Source organism: Ipomoea triloba, chromosome 7, assembly GCF_003576645.1.
Source record: "Ipomoea triloba cultivar NCNSP0323 chromosome 7, ASM357664v1".
Lineage (NCBI taxonomy): Eukaryota > Viridiplantae > Streptophyta > Magnoliopsida > Solanales > Convolvulaceae > Ipomoea > Ipomoea triloba.
In genome coordinates this window covers 2,015,725-2,029,754 of record NC_044922.1, presented here as the reverse complement: position 1 = coordinate 2,029,754, position 14,030 = coordinate 2,015,725, and the positions used below count along the sequence as shown (strand labels likewise).

The 14,030-nt window shown below is 35.3% G+C and overlaps 2 protein-coding genes across 4 annotated transcripts; both read right to left on the bottom strand.

Moving 5' to 3' along the window:
- Positions 1-723: 723 nt before the first annotated feature.
- LOC116024008 (mitochondrial dicarboxylate/tricarboxylate transporter DTC-like) lies at positions 724-4,292 on the bottom strand. 2 transcript variants are annotated; one of them, XM_031264894.1, is made up of 7 exons: positions 4,066-4,292; positions 3,574-3,657; positions 3,148-3,209; positions 1,957-2,318; positions 1,249-1,463; positions 1,037-1,166; positions 724-1,004 (listed from the first exon to the last, which is right to left on the bottom strand). In XM_031264894.1, the coding sequence occupies exons 1-6, from the start codon at positions 4,183-4,185 to the stop codon at positions 1,110-1,112; spliced, it is 900 nt and encodes a 299-aa protein (XP_031120754.1). In that variant the 5' UTR covers positions 4,186-4,292; the 3' UTR covers positions 724-1,004; positions 1,037-1,109. The 2 variants fall into 2 exon arrangements, with proteins under 2 accessions (XP_031120754.1, XP_031120755.1); XM_031264895.1 differs by having other exon boundaries at positions 724-1,016; positions 1,048-1,166.
- Positions 4,293-8,952: 4,660 nt separating this feature from the next.
- Positions 8,953-13,531, bottom strand: LOC116024707. Of its 2 annotated transcripts, none has more exons than XM_031265680.1 (8): positions 13,247-13,531; positions 11,724-11,861; positions 11,398-11,503; positions 10,870-11,052; positions 10,045-10,638; positions 9,879-9,950; positions 9,732-9,800; positions 8,953-9,340 (listed from the first exon to the last, which is right to left on the bottom strand). In XM_031265680.1, exons 2-7 carry the CDS (start codon positions 11,772-11,774, stop codon positions 9,739-9,741), a joined length of 1,068 nt encoding a protein of 355 aa, XP_031121540.1. In that variant the 5' UTR covers positions 11,775-11,861; positions 13,247-13,531; the 3' UTR covers positions 8,953-9,340; positions 9,732-9,738. The 2 variants fall into 2 exon arrangements, with proteins under 2 accessions (XP_031121540.1, XP_031121541.1); XM_031265681.1 differs by having other exon boundaries at positions 11,724-11,852.
- Between the last annotated feature and the right edge of the window lie 499 nt (positions 13,532-14,030).

Below are 14,030 nucleotides of genomic sequence, written 5' to 3'. Positions count from 1 at the left end.
CTCCATCACCCAAAAATTGTAATATAGCTTGTATATTGCGTATATTGTACATTGGTGTTGGGCTTTAAAATTAAATTGACTTTATTTATCTCATAATGGGCATAGGAAACAAATTCATAAGATATAGAATAGTCTAGCAATACATGGTGTAAGCTTCTAATGTGCATATATCATATATGTACAGTTTGGTGTTAAATTTCGAAATTATATTGACTTGATTCATCTCATAATGGGCATAGGAAACAAATTTATAAGATTTAAGATACGGTCCAACAATACGTACTGGAAATTTTACTACATGGAAGTCCATATATTTGTCTATCTTGAATGCTCAATAGTTATTGTGTGAACCACAATCCTAAAACGACGTCGTTTTGCGCATTTTTTCACATAACCCGCTATAATTTTTTTTTTTATAACTTTATAATGTAAATTATTCTAAAACATAAAATACATTATTCTAACACATAATGTACATTATATTATCTCAGAAGTTTCATTATTTTAACTCATAAAATACATTATTTTAACTCATAATATGCATTATCTTACCCAACAAATTTCATTATTCTCACACATAATGTACATTATTCTAACTCGTAAAATTCAGCAACATCATTTTGGACCGTAGTTCACACAAGAGTATTCTAACCCTTGCAAGAATTAGCTCCAAAGTACAAAACTGCAGAATGCAGTAAAAAAACACACACAGAGAAAAGGATAAAAAGAGCAAATAAAAGCATAAGTTCCTTATTGATGCAGAGAAAACAGTGAGCCTACAACCACACTTTAGAATAGTAGTACATCAATTATTTTCCTAAAAAAATTCTCTGGAAAATCTCAGCAAGTAATCCTCCCAAATAATCCTTGGGAAAATGCAAAAAATTCCAGCTCCCTACCCCTAAAAGTTCATAAATCAATCTAGAAAAATGATCCAATTCAAGAATCTTTAAGCAGTCCTTTTGCTGTAATAGTGTGAAATTACCAAAAAAAAAAAAAAAAAAAGACTAGTATGGNAAAAAAAAAAAAAAAAAAAGACTAGTATGGCGCGGCCAATGTTATTATCATGGCATGGCTCGACTCGAGTGGTCTTCTTTGCTTCGAGGGATCTACAACCCGATGTTCTTCTGGGCCTTCTGGATTTGGTTGAGGAATATCCATGTCAACTGCAGGAGCAAAAAACATGATGCTTAGAGATAAGGAAATGTGAAAACCGGAATAGCTAGTTCGAGGGGAAGAGTAGCGTACCATGACATGAGGAGCAATTCTAACGCAATATACGGGGAATCCAGTGTAAAACTTGAAAGGCCCTCCCGCCTTGAGGGTTTTCATAGCACAGTCGATGGAACCGGTGTAGGGATATTTCCCAGCGGCATCTGGTTGCATCTTCTGTATTTGCGTTTTCACGTAGTCGAACGGTAAACTGCAAGCAGCAGCGAAGAATCCGGATACTGCGCTAGCCCCTGGAAAGAAAAACGGGAATCTTATTACTGAAAACTGCTGGCTAAACGGCATAAACATCAACGAAGAGAAACTTATAGTTGCAAATCACAAAACAAATTATAAACAAAAAGCTAAAACAAAATTGGCATTTCGTGGTGAAAGGAAATCCAACAAGTTGCATACTTTCATCCCCTATTTCTTGGTCAAACCAACTCTTTCTTTATTGCTTATTTTCTTTAGTAATTTTTAATTATTTTTAAATTTGATTTTTTGGGTGTTTAATAGTACTGTTAATGTAGTTTCTAAATATATAAATTTTATATACTAATATTAAACTTAATATTATGAAAAATTGAATTAAAAATAACTCAAGTCAAACCTCGTTAACCGAATCAGAAAAACAAAATGGGACGAAAGGAGTATATTCTAGCTTATAGACGGGAGAAGGGAGTTTTAGCCTTTAGGACTGTCATAAGCATGGCATCACAAGCGTATAAGTGCAAATTATCTTACCTAGAACTGTGGCAGCCTCGCCCATGCCAAGAGAATCCCGACAGAACTCAACACTTTGGTCATAAGAGGCGAGCATTCCCATGTTAAGCGCCATTGCCCTCACTACAGTCGGGCCAGCACCCTTCCAAAGGGCCAAAACTCCTTCATCAGCAGTAATGCGATACAGTGCGTGAAAGGCATTTGTGTAGTTACGTCGCTGGGCGGCGGGTAAGGTCGCATCAGCCTGCATACGGATGAGTGCCAAATCAGCAGGACTGCCCACACAGGCTCCAATTGCTCCCGCAGTCAATCCACACAGCGCCTTCTGATATAGAGGCAAAGGCTTCCCATCATTGGCTTCAATAGCCTTGTTCGTCAAAATTCTATTGCGAAAAGCCACCAAATAAGCAAACAAAAAGGGGAAAAAATAAAAATAAAAATCAATCAATCAATCTCCTATGAGAACTATCAGATGCTCAATACAAAACATAAAAAATGCTATTGTTGTGCTCCTCTGTCACTAATTCCATCCCAAACCCCAAAAGAAAATAGACGAGGATAAACCCTTCCCCTCGTGCAGAAAAACACAAATAAATGGGTAATCGTTCAAGAATGGGGAGTGTTCTCAAACAAACAAGTGTTCAAGAATGCCAAATCAGGCAAAATTAATCATTTTTGATAAAAATATCGTGTTTTTGTAACTAACTAATTTATGTAATTGGGGACCCTAGCACCAAAGACTGCTCAAGATAGAAAAAACAATAAAAAAGAACGAATCGACCAACAAATTACAGCACGTAAGTCAAAACAGAATAGATCATGACATAGACAATTACATTACAGAAGCTTTATCTCTTAATTATAACTCTCACAACCTTAGATCAAATTGTACCACGATTCGATAATCACAAAAACAGATTTTCATATTTACAGACACAAGACAGATGAAGGAGGGAGAAAGCTAAAGAGGCAAACAATCAAAGCAAGAACAACTCATCTTCCAATTTACATGTGGCAAAGGATCAAATCTACAATCATCAGAAGTGACAGAAAATGCACAGCTCGAGGGGAGTTTTGGAAGATCTTAGTAATATAGGTTCCCAGTTATTACGATTCTTGATCATGGAACTACAGTATAATATTGACTTTTTTATATGTAGAAATAGAAAAAGTAAGTGACTATGCCAAATTCTAATTAACATAAAATTTCACCTGAAGGTTCCAAGTCGGGCAGTTGTATACGTAGCCTGTCTAAGAAGCCCAGCAGACAAACCCTGTTGAACAGAACAATGACAATTGATGTTAAACATAAGCAACACAAATATCAGACACAAACTCGGTGAGAGACGAGGCAATCAGACACATCAACTGTGGCATTATACCAATCAAATCACTCGAACATGCATAATCAATCTAAAAGTTATCTAGTATAAACATCTAATAACATTCTCTAGTCTCCAAGATCTTAGGTACTAAGTTTTGAGCTCCTTTTGGTGCCTGTTGCAGATGAATAAGATGGCTATCTCCATTCTCCAGCATGCTTATGTTACCTTAATTCTGACTAATGATTCTTAGAACATCCTCTTAGATCTAAGGAACACTGAGCATATTCTTGTAAAAGGCTCCATAAATACAAACCTTGTAAAAGGCACCAAAGCCCTCATTTTTAAGCATATTCTTGGTGACCTCGCCAGCTGATCCCTGGCCCAATTGGATTCTCACCTACCAATCAAAAAATGAAAAAGAAAAACGAACATTCAGTCTTTCAAAAAGGCATCATTTTTACACAGTAGCTAATGCAAATCCACACAAAAAATACTAACAAGTAAAAACCAACAATTCCATGACAAGATCTAAGCTTTATGAACTTCCAATGCTAGAAATGCCCAGAAGATGCCTGTCCTATGATTTCTACAGCAATTTAGACATTTCATGGGAAAAAAAAAAACATCATATGATCCAAAAATATCTAAAGCCCAAACTCCAAAATGGTTTTTTTTAAGGATGATCTGAGATCTGAAATCTGAAGAGTCTTCCAATGTAACACTTCTCAAACAAATCAAGATGGTTTTTTTTCTTTTTGGGGATCATAACAGTAACAACAAAGGATCCGTAAAGTACAATAAATACCTTGATCATGTCGATGGGTTGAATGACGCAGGTGGCGAGCATGCCGGAGCAACCGCCATTAACAAAGGGCTTGACTGCGGGCCAGACGCCGCCGACGGGCTTGGGCTTCTCCTCTCCCATTTTTCCTGAGATTCCAAGAAACAGCTGAGAATGTTAGAAGAGAGAGAAAGAGAGAGAGAAAGCTCGCGGTGGCGTACTCGAGGGAAACAAAGCAAAAAGGGAGAATCTATATATACAATTTATACACGCAGTGAGCAGTGCTTCCAGGGTGGCAGAGATGGTGGGTAATGGCGTCCCAAGGTGGTAGGTGTTAGGCGTGCGGACAGCAGCTACGTCTAAATTCCTCTTTTGCCCCCTTGATTTTGCACGTATTTACGACCCTACCCTTTCGGTCGGAGAGATTAGAGCGGTTAGAACAATGAATAACTTGTAAGTAAGTGATAGAGTGAATTACGGTTAGAGAAATAGTTGAATGAATAAAAATATGGTGAGAGCAATTTAACTGCTTCGATCTTATCGGTTAAATGTCGTTCTTGTAACTATTTCAACCTCATTTTGCTCTCAAATAGAGACATATGTGTTTGTCAAGTTTGCTACGTCTCATAGAATATCAATCATTCAAGACAACTTATTAGTTTAAATTATAGCTGGCTTAATATTTGTCCTTCTTTTTCTTTTCAATAATTTTTGATTTAATGTAGCTATAATGTTACGATATGATGTTTTAATTTCATCATACACCTTATTTATATCGAAAGAAAAAGAGAAAAATTCATATGTAGATCTAATATAAGTCTTAGTAACTTATGTTGAATATAATCTAAAGACATTACAATTTAGTCTTGAATACTAAATGAAGTATTTTGGGTTAGTTCTCGAATAGTGACTTACGATAATTAACTTGATAAATGTTATTAGCCTAGTAGGCTAGCACCGAAGGCTTGGTCCTAGTAAAAAGTGCATGCTAGATACGTTGTAAAAAAGTTAACAATATTATATAATGCATTATTTATGACCATAATGGTCACATATGAATAGTGGGGGCATGAACATTAATTACCAAGCATAGCCCAACCATCAAAATAAGCATACTAATAACATTAGAAGAAATAAATCATTAATTAATTCTATGATCATAACTTTATTATAACAAAATCTTATCTTTTTTTTTTTCCTGTTTGATCTAATTATATATATATTTTTCGATCAAAATCGTACGCCATTACTCGTGTCTAATAAGATCTTAAATAACTACAAAATACTTTATCATTAATTTTAAGGTAGTAGATGAATTTTCAAGTCTTGAACCAAAGATTTTGCTAGCGGCATTTATCATTTTCTCAAGCATGCTTGTCATGACTCCTTTTGAGGATTGGTAGATCACAAAGGGGCAAACACGTAGTTTCACCTTATTCAACATTCAATCTTGGCGTGACACCATAATTTTTTAATCCCTCCAAGGCTGTAACCTTGGCGGCGATGCTTCACGAGATATTTCATTGTAAATTTAATTTTTATTTTATCACGCGAGAAAAATTTGTAACAATTATTTTTAAATAAATTTCATTTATGCGTAATAATTCATAACTCATATAAAAAAGTTGTACTAAAAACACTTTATGCAACAAATTTGACCAAAAAGATATTGATAAATTCACAATTTTTTGTTTAAAATAGTCATTTCGTATTACTAGACCACGAAATCATTGTCATTTTGATGTAAATTTAAGCGATTTTTAGGGGCATCAAAGGTATAGTTCATGCAATTATAACATTATAATAGTTAAATTGTTCAATGCGTGCGTCTTACGAGAATCGCAGCTTACTAAGCCATGAAACAATAAAATACGGCTTGCTCATTTCCAGAAATACCCTTACAGTTGTTATCAATCAACATCCATAACCGTTTTTTGTTATTGTCGTCATGATTATGTTCACCCAATTATTTATAAATTTTAAAAATAGATTTATCAATTTAAGAGACTGGTGGATTTGAATATTACTATTTTTATTCAATGCAAACATTTCAAACACTCAATTTGTATACCATACCATATTATCATACCTATTGTATTATAAAAATTTGGCGCTACCACACTATTAATTCTCTTATTTTTTTACTATTTCTGTCTCATTTTATGTATTTGGTTCCGTTAACGAGACTTGACTGACGTTATTTTTAATCCAAATTTTTATAATATTAGGTTTAGTACTAATATACAAAATTTATATATTTAGAAACTATACTAAAAGTACTATTAAACACACACAAAAAATGCCAAAGACCTTGTGTTCTAGCGGCATCTGGTGTCCCAGTTTACACGGGTTCGAGCTTCAGTGGCGGCAACTGTTGACTATTTGTGCTTCAGTAGGTTGAGAAAGTAGCTATGAACAGACACTACATTGTAACCGAGTCAGTAGTACTCAAAAAAAAAACACACACAAAAAGTTTAAAAATAAGTAAAAAAAAAAACAAACAGACACTACATTGTAACCGAGTCAGTAGTACTCAAAAAAAAAACATACACAAAAAATTTAAAAATACGTAAAAAAAAAAAACAAAAAAAAAGTTGATTTAATCAGTGAATAGTAAGTAGAACAGATAAAATGGGACGGAGCGAGTAATAAATTATGTGTTACATGTGTCTTACAATTTTTTATGTGTTCGAGTTATCACCATAAAGTGATTTTTTTTTAGAATATTAATATATTTATTCATACAAAAAGTAAAATCTAAATAGATGAATTTGAATGGGGATAGAAATATAAATATTTGATTGTATCACGTGTAAAATGTAAATAAACTAAATAAAAAAGAGCGGCTCTGAGGACTGCGGCTGCTTAAAGTTGATTGTGATGAGTCAAGAGGGGTAGTGGAGGCCCAAATTCTAAAGTCTAGTGGAGGCTATGACTAAAGTTTTTTTTTTTTTTTTAAATAATAATAATAATTGTAGGGGCACAATAAAATATAATAATAAAGTATGGTCCATGGGGAGAATCCAATAGCTGAATTTGTTTGATTTCAAAGCTATAAAATATGGTTTTAATTTTAACATTAAAATATATAAACACATGATTTTTAGTACATATAAATGGAAAATATATAAATGCATGATTTCAAAGTTCATGTACCTTATAAATTTTTTTTTATCTGACCATGAGGTGTCTTAAACAAATGTTAATTGTCCTGAATTAAGAGGTAAAGTAAGGAGGTTTGAACTCTCGACCTTTTTTAAGGGACAAAAATGCACAACCGCTCACACCAACCAAACTAATTTGTACCTTATAATTTGATGTCATCAATGCTATCATTTTAAACGAATAATTATAGGTTCTAGTCTTATTTCAATCGAGGGTTGGCATATATATATTTTTAAGTAGTTGTTTCAGACTTTTCCGTAAATAAATAAATAAATAAAAACTGCTGTGGCTTTCACCTATAAAAAAAAAATAGCTTGTTGTCACATCATGAAATATAAAATAGAGTTGTAATGGTTTAGATTTCATTTTGGTTCGGAGAACACTATGAGGTCCACATGCAACAAAATTTCCACAGAACAATTACTCCTTAGTAATGAACTAAGAATATAAAAATTTATTATTTAATTGTTACCATCACATCATTCATTGAATTTTTGTTTAAATTTTTGAACAGATTTTTTCTGGATGATGAGGCATTATAGAAACTTGTACTCATTATCTTGATAGTGTATATTGAGTAAATTTTATTGAAGATAAGTTGTACTAAGCAGGGCCGGTTTTTTTTTTAATTTATGGGGCCCTGTGCTAATAACTAAGTGAGACCCTATCAAAGTATAAATAAACTGCGAATTGAAAAAATTTGCAAAGAGAAAAATGCAAAAAAACCTAATTTTGAACCAATATATTCACAAATACATATACTAACTATTAGGCCAAGACTGGACTAGGGGCCCCCAAAATTTTGAGGCCCTGTGCGGTCGCACATCTTGCACGCCCTAAAATCCGGCCCTGGTACTAAGAAGATCCCTGTGGCAGAGGGTGTTGGCAAATTTGATTTACATGTGAGTTTTGGACTCACTTGTAGTAAAATTAAGTGCATAGTATCAGGTTTCTTAAAATAATTATACGATTATACATTTAAACAAACAACAATGAAAGATAGATTTTTTGCATGAAAATCTAAAAAGAACAACCCATGTCTCTTTTAAGGCTTTTAAGGTTAAACCAAATAAAAGAGAAATCATTTTTTCTCGTTGTAATGTTTACAAGGTCGAGTTCTTAAATGATGAAGGAGGAGGACAGAGGATGTGGACATGCCTCTTCTCTTTTCCATTATTAGTTTCAAAGGCCTTTAAATAATGTTTGTCTTGGAAGGTAATTAATTAGACGAGACAACCTAATAGCAGAGTCGTCTTGTTGTTGAAGTGTTTATCCTTTCATTACTACTATCGCAAGCTCAACTGTTATGCACAGCACATAATCTTAACATGTTGGATTTTTTATCCTCTAAAAGGGGGTTTTACTCTCTAAAAATAAACATAAATTTTACCGAAGGAAAAAAAAACCACTCAAATGGACAATCAAACATGTTCCCAACAACCTATTTGTATCTTGTACACAAACTATATTCATGCCAGATATGACAGTGCTATTGTGACAAGGCAAGCATTGTACACATTCCCTTACCTAACAATCTAACATGACAAAAATATTATAATTAACCAGAAAAAAGATGGTCGGGTGAAGCATAATTTTTATACTAAAATTTATGAATTTATTTTTTACAAACACCTAATCTTCCCAGTACAATTTACCTATCCTATGTAGTTGACAGGCAGGCTATTATATATACAAAATGAAAGTTTACATGCACACCTTCAGCTACTAATTGCACGGTTTTTCCTGTCACCTAAAAATAAGAATATTATAATTGATATGAAGAAGGAAATGAAAGAGAAAGCATGGGAAGTACAAATAAGGTTAACTGCAACATCACATCCCCAAACACTAACATTAAAAACATCAAATCAAAATATGGAAAGCAGCCTTAGACTTTATTACATATGATAAACTTGCATTGTATCTGTTGCACCTATCTACCAGCCTCTGTCAACTCAATCTCTAAGCTAAAGAAAGCCTTCAATGGGCAAAGGATTATGATACAGCTGCATCTCATGCTGTCATTTACAGCTTTTTTTTGCGCGAATTTCCCACGATTCCTAAGAGCGAATTATCTTTGATCCTCGATCCTTCTAGGATTTACAAGAACTCGAACTAGGAGCACGCTGCCAAACTGCAACAAGAAAAACGGGGGGAAATGGTGACCGCGCGGCTATATAGTATAGGGGGCATGTCATCGTCATATCTCCCGGTCACTCGAGAGATGGTAGGTCGTGATAACCAAAATTTCCCCGCCTAAATAATCATTGAGCAAAACAACACGAATACTTCCCGTACCAACTATAGGGGTGTCAAAGTGGGCTAGCGGGTCAATATGGTGAGGGGAATAGGCCATAATGTCAATCCCCAACGCGGGCCGAAAAATTTCAGCCCTAACCCGCTCCACCACATGGTGATTCAGAGTTGGCATGTGGATTTCAGCCCGCTTTGATACCCCTACCTACTACCTACCCTCTACCATCTCTCCGGTTTATTTCCTTACTATTCTATACGTTTGTGCTTACCGTACGATCAATCACTGCTGAAACCTTCGTACCTCAAGCCCGATGAATTGTTGAACTGCTCGATATTCCCTAACATGCAAGAGAAGAAAACGTGAGTAATCCTGCAAAGACAACGAGACACAAACGAGGGTGGCATCGATCACCTACCGTTGGAATCAAGCAAGTTGCCCGTATTGTTGGCGAGAAAAGGAGGCCTATTATAGGAGTTCTCTAGTAGATCTGAAACGGTAAGGAAAGGCAACTACGATTAGCCGAAATTTCAAGCACGCAAATTCTAGCCTTACTACATGTACTTCGCGTTTGATTGACGCACCCGAATTATTAGAGAATTCAGCTGTCAAGTCAAAACCGAAGGTTTGACGTATCCAAGATGAGTCGCCATCATAGAGAGCATCGCAATGGTGTTGCGTATTAGACTCGACGCTACTGAATGACGTAGGAGTATCACCCATGGCAGAACAGGACTCGAACAAATTTCCGTGCGTGCCGAAATCGAAAGGAGATCGGTTGTTATAGCTAGGCTCCAACTTGATCAAATTCCCGTTCATTGTTGATGTAATCCCCACGCTCGAGGGTTGAGCTAACAACATGTTTGGATTAACATCAACCTCCCGGCCGTTTTGAGTCATTCCCACGCTCGAGGGGTGAGCTAACATGTTCGGATTGACATCAACCTCCCTGTTTCGAGTCATTCCCAAGTTCGAGGGGTGAGCTAACATGTTAGGATTAACATCAACCTTCCCGTTTTGAGCAGACATATTACCCACCGGTTGTATGCAAGGGTGAAGAGTTGAGCCGCAACTACCAAACGCGCTAGGCAAATTGGTCGGGACAGAAGTCTGCATTTCCTCGGGATTCGTCGAAGCTCCAACGTTTTCTGCAATATGGCATCTCGAGTTCTGATATACTGCCAAGAGGACATGTGAATGTGAGAAAGTTACGTTAACTAAACTTTTAGCTCTAGAACTAATCAGGAACGCTATTCACAAAATGGGGGCGGGTAGATGATGATAATCCTTAATTTCTACACTTCAAAAAATATAGATTCCATACCCGCATTAACAAATTATTCTTGAAAGTTTGTAGGTCAGGCATCCACAGAAACTTATCAAGAGAAAAAAAAAGCCCTAAACCTTACTTGGTGAAATATGAGAGCCATTAGACACAGGTAAAGACGGAATTGCGGTCAGTCCCGGTTGACGCATTAATGCCGCTTGTTTCGAAAGCAACTCATTGAACTTCAAAATCTGATCCTTGAGCATCAAATACTGGAAATACGCCTCGAAAAATTCCTGGTTTTGTTCCACAAGATTTTGCCAAACTGGATAAGAAGCAGGCAGTTAGAACGGATTATCAACAATAAATGAAAGTACAGCATGGATAGACATGAAACGAGAGAAACCAATATGGGGAAACAATAGACACGAAAAAAAAACAAAAATCAGAAAAATTATCTTAGTTTCTCATTTTTAGCTTTAATGTATGACATGACAAAGTTTTTAAAGTCTCGTAAATATAACCTGCTAAAAAAGTCTTAAAGGAGAGATTCTCATTCTCTGGTGATACAAAATCTCATAAATATAACGTGATATCTTTCCCGTATGCCAATGTTTTAAAAATATCACAATGGATGAAGCTTGACTGCATTGAAAAGTAGACAACATACTAAGTTGAGTAAATCTCGGCTCGATATTGTCCCTAACGAAGAGGGTATTAACAACTTCGTCCCGACTCATGTAGTGCTGAAGACACCGCTCTATACGATTTTGCACCTGCAGTAACAAATTCATAAGTCTAGAGAATTAATCACGAGAATATACAGCACTATATGCCAATCCAAAGCTCGAAACTAAAGAAAACACAGTTTTTGATCGGCCAAATTTTTCTGAGGTTCATTTTTTTTTTAAATGCATCAGTTGCTTTAAAACTCGATAACAAGGGTAACCATTGATATTAAAATGATCGTTCCTCTTCTTACTAAGCCAACCTTACCATTTGTAAATCTTCACACGAAATTTTTCGGGATTCTCCTCCACCTGACATGTCTTAGCCCTGAGTTACCGATGATAGAAACTATGATTTAAGAATGTGTAGTTTGAACCGTATGGCCACTAATACCTTCTGAAATCACTAGAAAGCACTTTATGTCAATTTATTAACGAGGAAAATGAATAATGCAAATCATAGCCAGATTTATGATTCAAAACAAAGGAGAAAAACGGGAAGATAAAAAGGGAAGCGGCTATAAGATTCCGACCGAAAAGTACGAGCAATAGCAGGCTATTGGGAAAGAAAGGAGCAGAGAAATGTGCGAGCTTAAATATAATTATGACATGAATGCAACATATTATAGTGGTCCTAAGGGGCTGTTCTTCCGGCATTGAAGTCATATGCAAATATAAGAACTTACAATGAGATTTTCTAAAATTTTTTTGAAAGAAGACAGCAACATCAGTCTTCAAAGCTCGACACTATTATTTACTCAGTGAAGAAAAAAGCTCTGCTTTTATTCTTTTAGAAAACGTTTGGACAAAAAAAAAAGGAAACACACATCATCAAACAAATCTCTTTCCCGGGATTCTGATGATTTTTCAGCTCAATTCCTCCTAGCTCCGAGTCCTACAGGCTAACCACAACTAAAACCCCAGACAACCCGTACTGCTTATGTGCACCCCCTTCAGCGCAAAATACTATTACACCGAAGCTTCCCAATGTTATACCTTAATCCCGTTAGCAATAACCTTAAGCATTCCCCACATTTGGTCCAAACTAGCGAGTGAGCTAATCTTATATTATTGCCCCTAATCTTAGCACACAAAAGTGTTAAAAGAAAACAATTCTTTGAAAACAACATAGAAACACCTAATTTTTTTGAATACTAGAAACACCTAATTCATCTTACATAACCATCATAAATCTCACCAAAGATCCCTATTTCAACTTTGCTATAGATCAATACACCAAACCAAAAGCCACAAATGGGAAGCCAAAGCAATTCCTAAGTTCAATCATCAATTCAAAACCTTAATTTTACCAAACTATGCAGAGAATGAAAAACACAGCATGTGCTTCAATACATCATTAAACTGCCACCACTAACATTAAAGACATCAAACATTGTTGACAAAAACCTTAATTTTACCAAACTATGCAGAGAATGAAAAACACAGCATGCTTCAATACATCATTAAACTGCCACCACTAACATTAAAGACATCAAATTCAGCTATTCCCAGGAATCCCAGGTGACAAATACATTTAAAGCACACTTTTTAACACTCATCTCTATTGACACAGCATAGAAGAAAGCTAAGGGCAAGGAATTGAATTCCACTAAGAGCATAGTACTAACATGATCATAAATAATCTGAAAACCCATGATCATCAACTAATATGTGAAGAAAACAAAAACCCAAAACCCCTTTTCAAATAAAAACTCAAAATTCCCATTATTTACACACAGAATCCCAACAAACAAAAACTGGGGTAAAAAAATGGGAAGGATAAACGTTCACCTGATTGTTGTATTGGAGCATAGAAGGGGGTTAGGAGTGAAAAAGATTGAAGCTTTTAGGAGTCCTGAGGAGTGAGGAGTCAAATAGGAGAGGAAGAGAGAGGGAATTTGGGTTGAAAGAAAGAATTGCAGTTTCGAGTTTTGGGGAAGAGAAGAGAAGAGAGAAGGTATGTTTGGATTCAAATCAACTTCTTTTTATTTAAGAAAGGGAAAGCTAAAACTGTGGTGGTGGCGTGGCATTTGTTTAAGGTTCCTGCGTTGTCCACATACATCACATCCTCTCAACTGTCTCATGCTTTTCACTCCTGTAATCCCACTTGTATTCCTCCCCTTCCTTTTTTCTCCCCTTTTTCTCCGGTTCCCCTCTCTAGTGGACTAACAATCACAAATATACCAAATTTATGGGTAAAACTCTTGGTCAGATTATTAACATAATATTATAAAGTTTTAATTTGAACTCTCAGTGTGTTATGTGTTAAAAATTTTTGTGTACCAATTTCACGCCAAACGTATAATACTTTTTTAAGATGATCTCACATCATAATAGTAACAAGAGAAATCTGTACGTGGAACTAAAATCATAATATTTGTGTACGAAAATCATGTCTGATATTTTTTTTTTTGATGATAAGGAAAACTCGTAACAACTATTCAATGGTGTGCATTGAGTAAACTCTGCTCATGTTTATAATAAAAGCATATATAACAGGTTTGACCTAGAAAGAGTTGATAAAAATTAATCACATAATCTTTTAATACGAGAATTATGTTTCATCGATTCAATC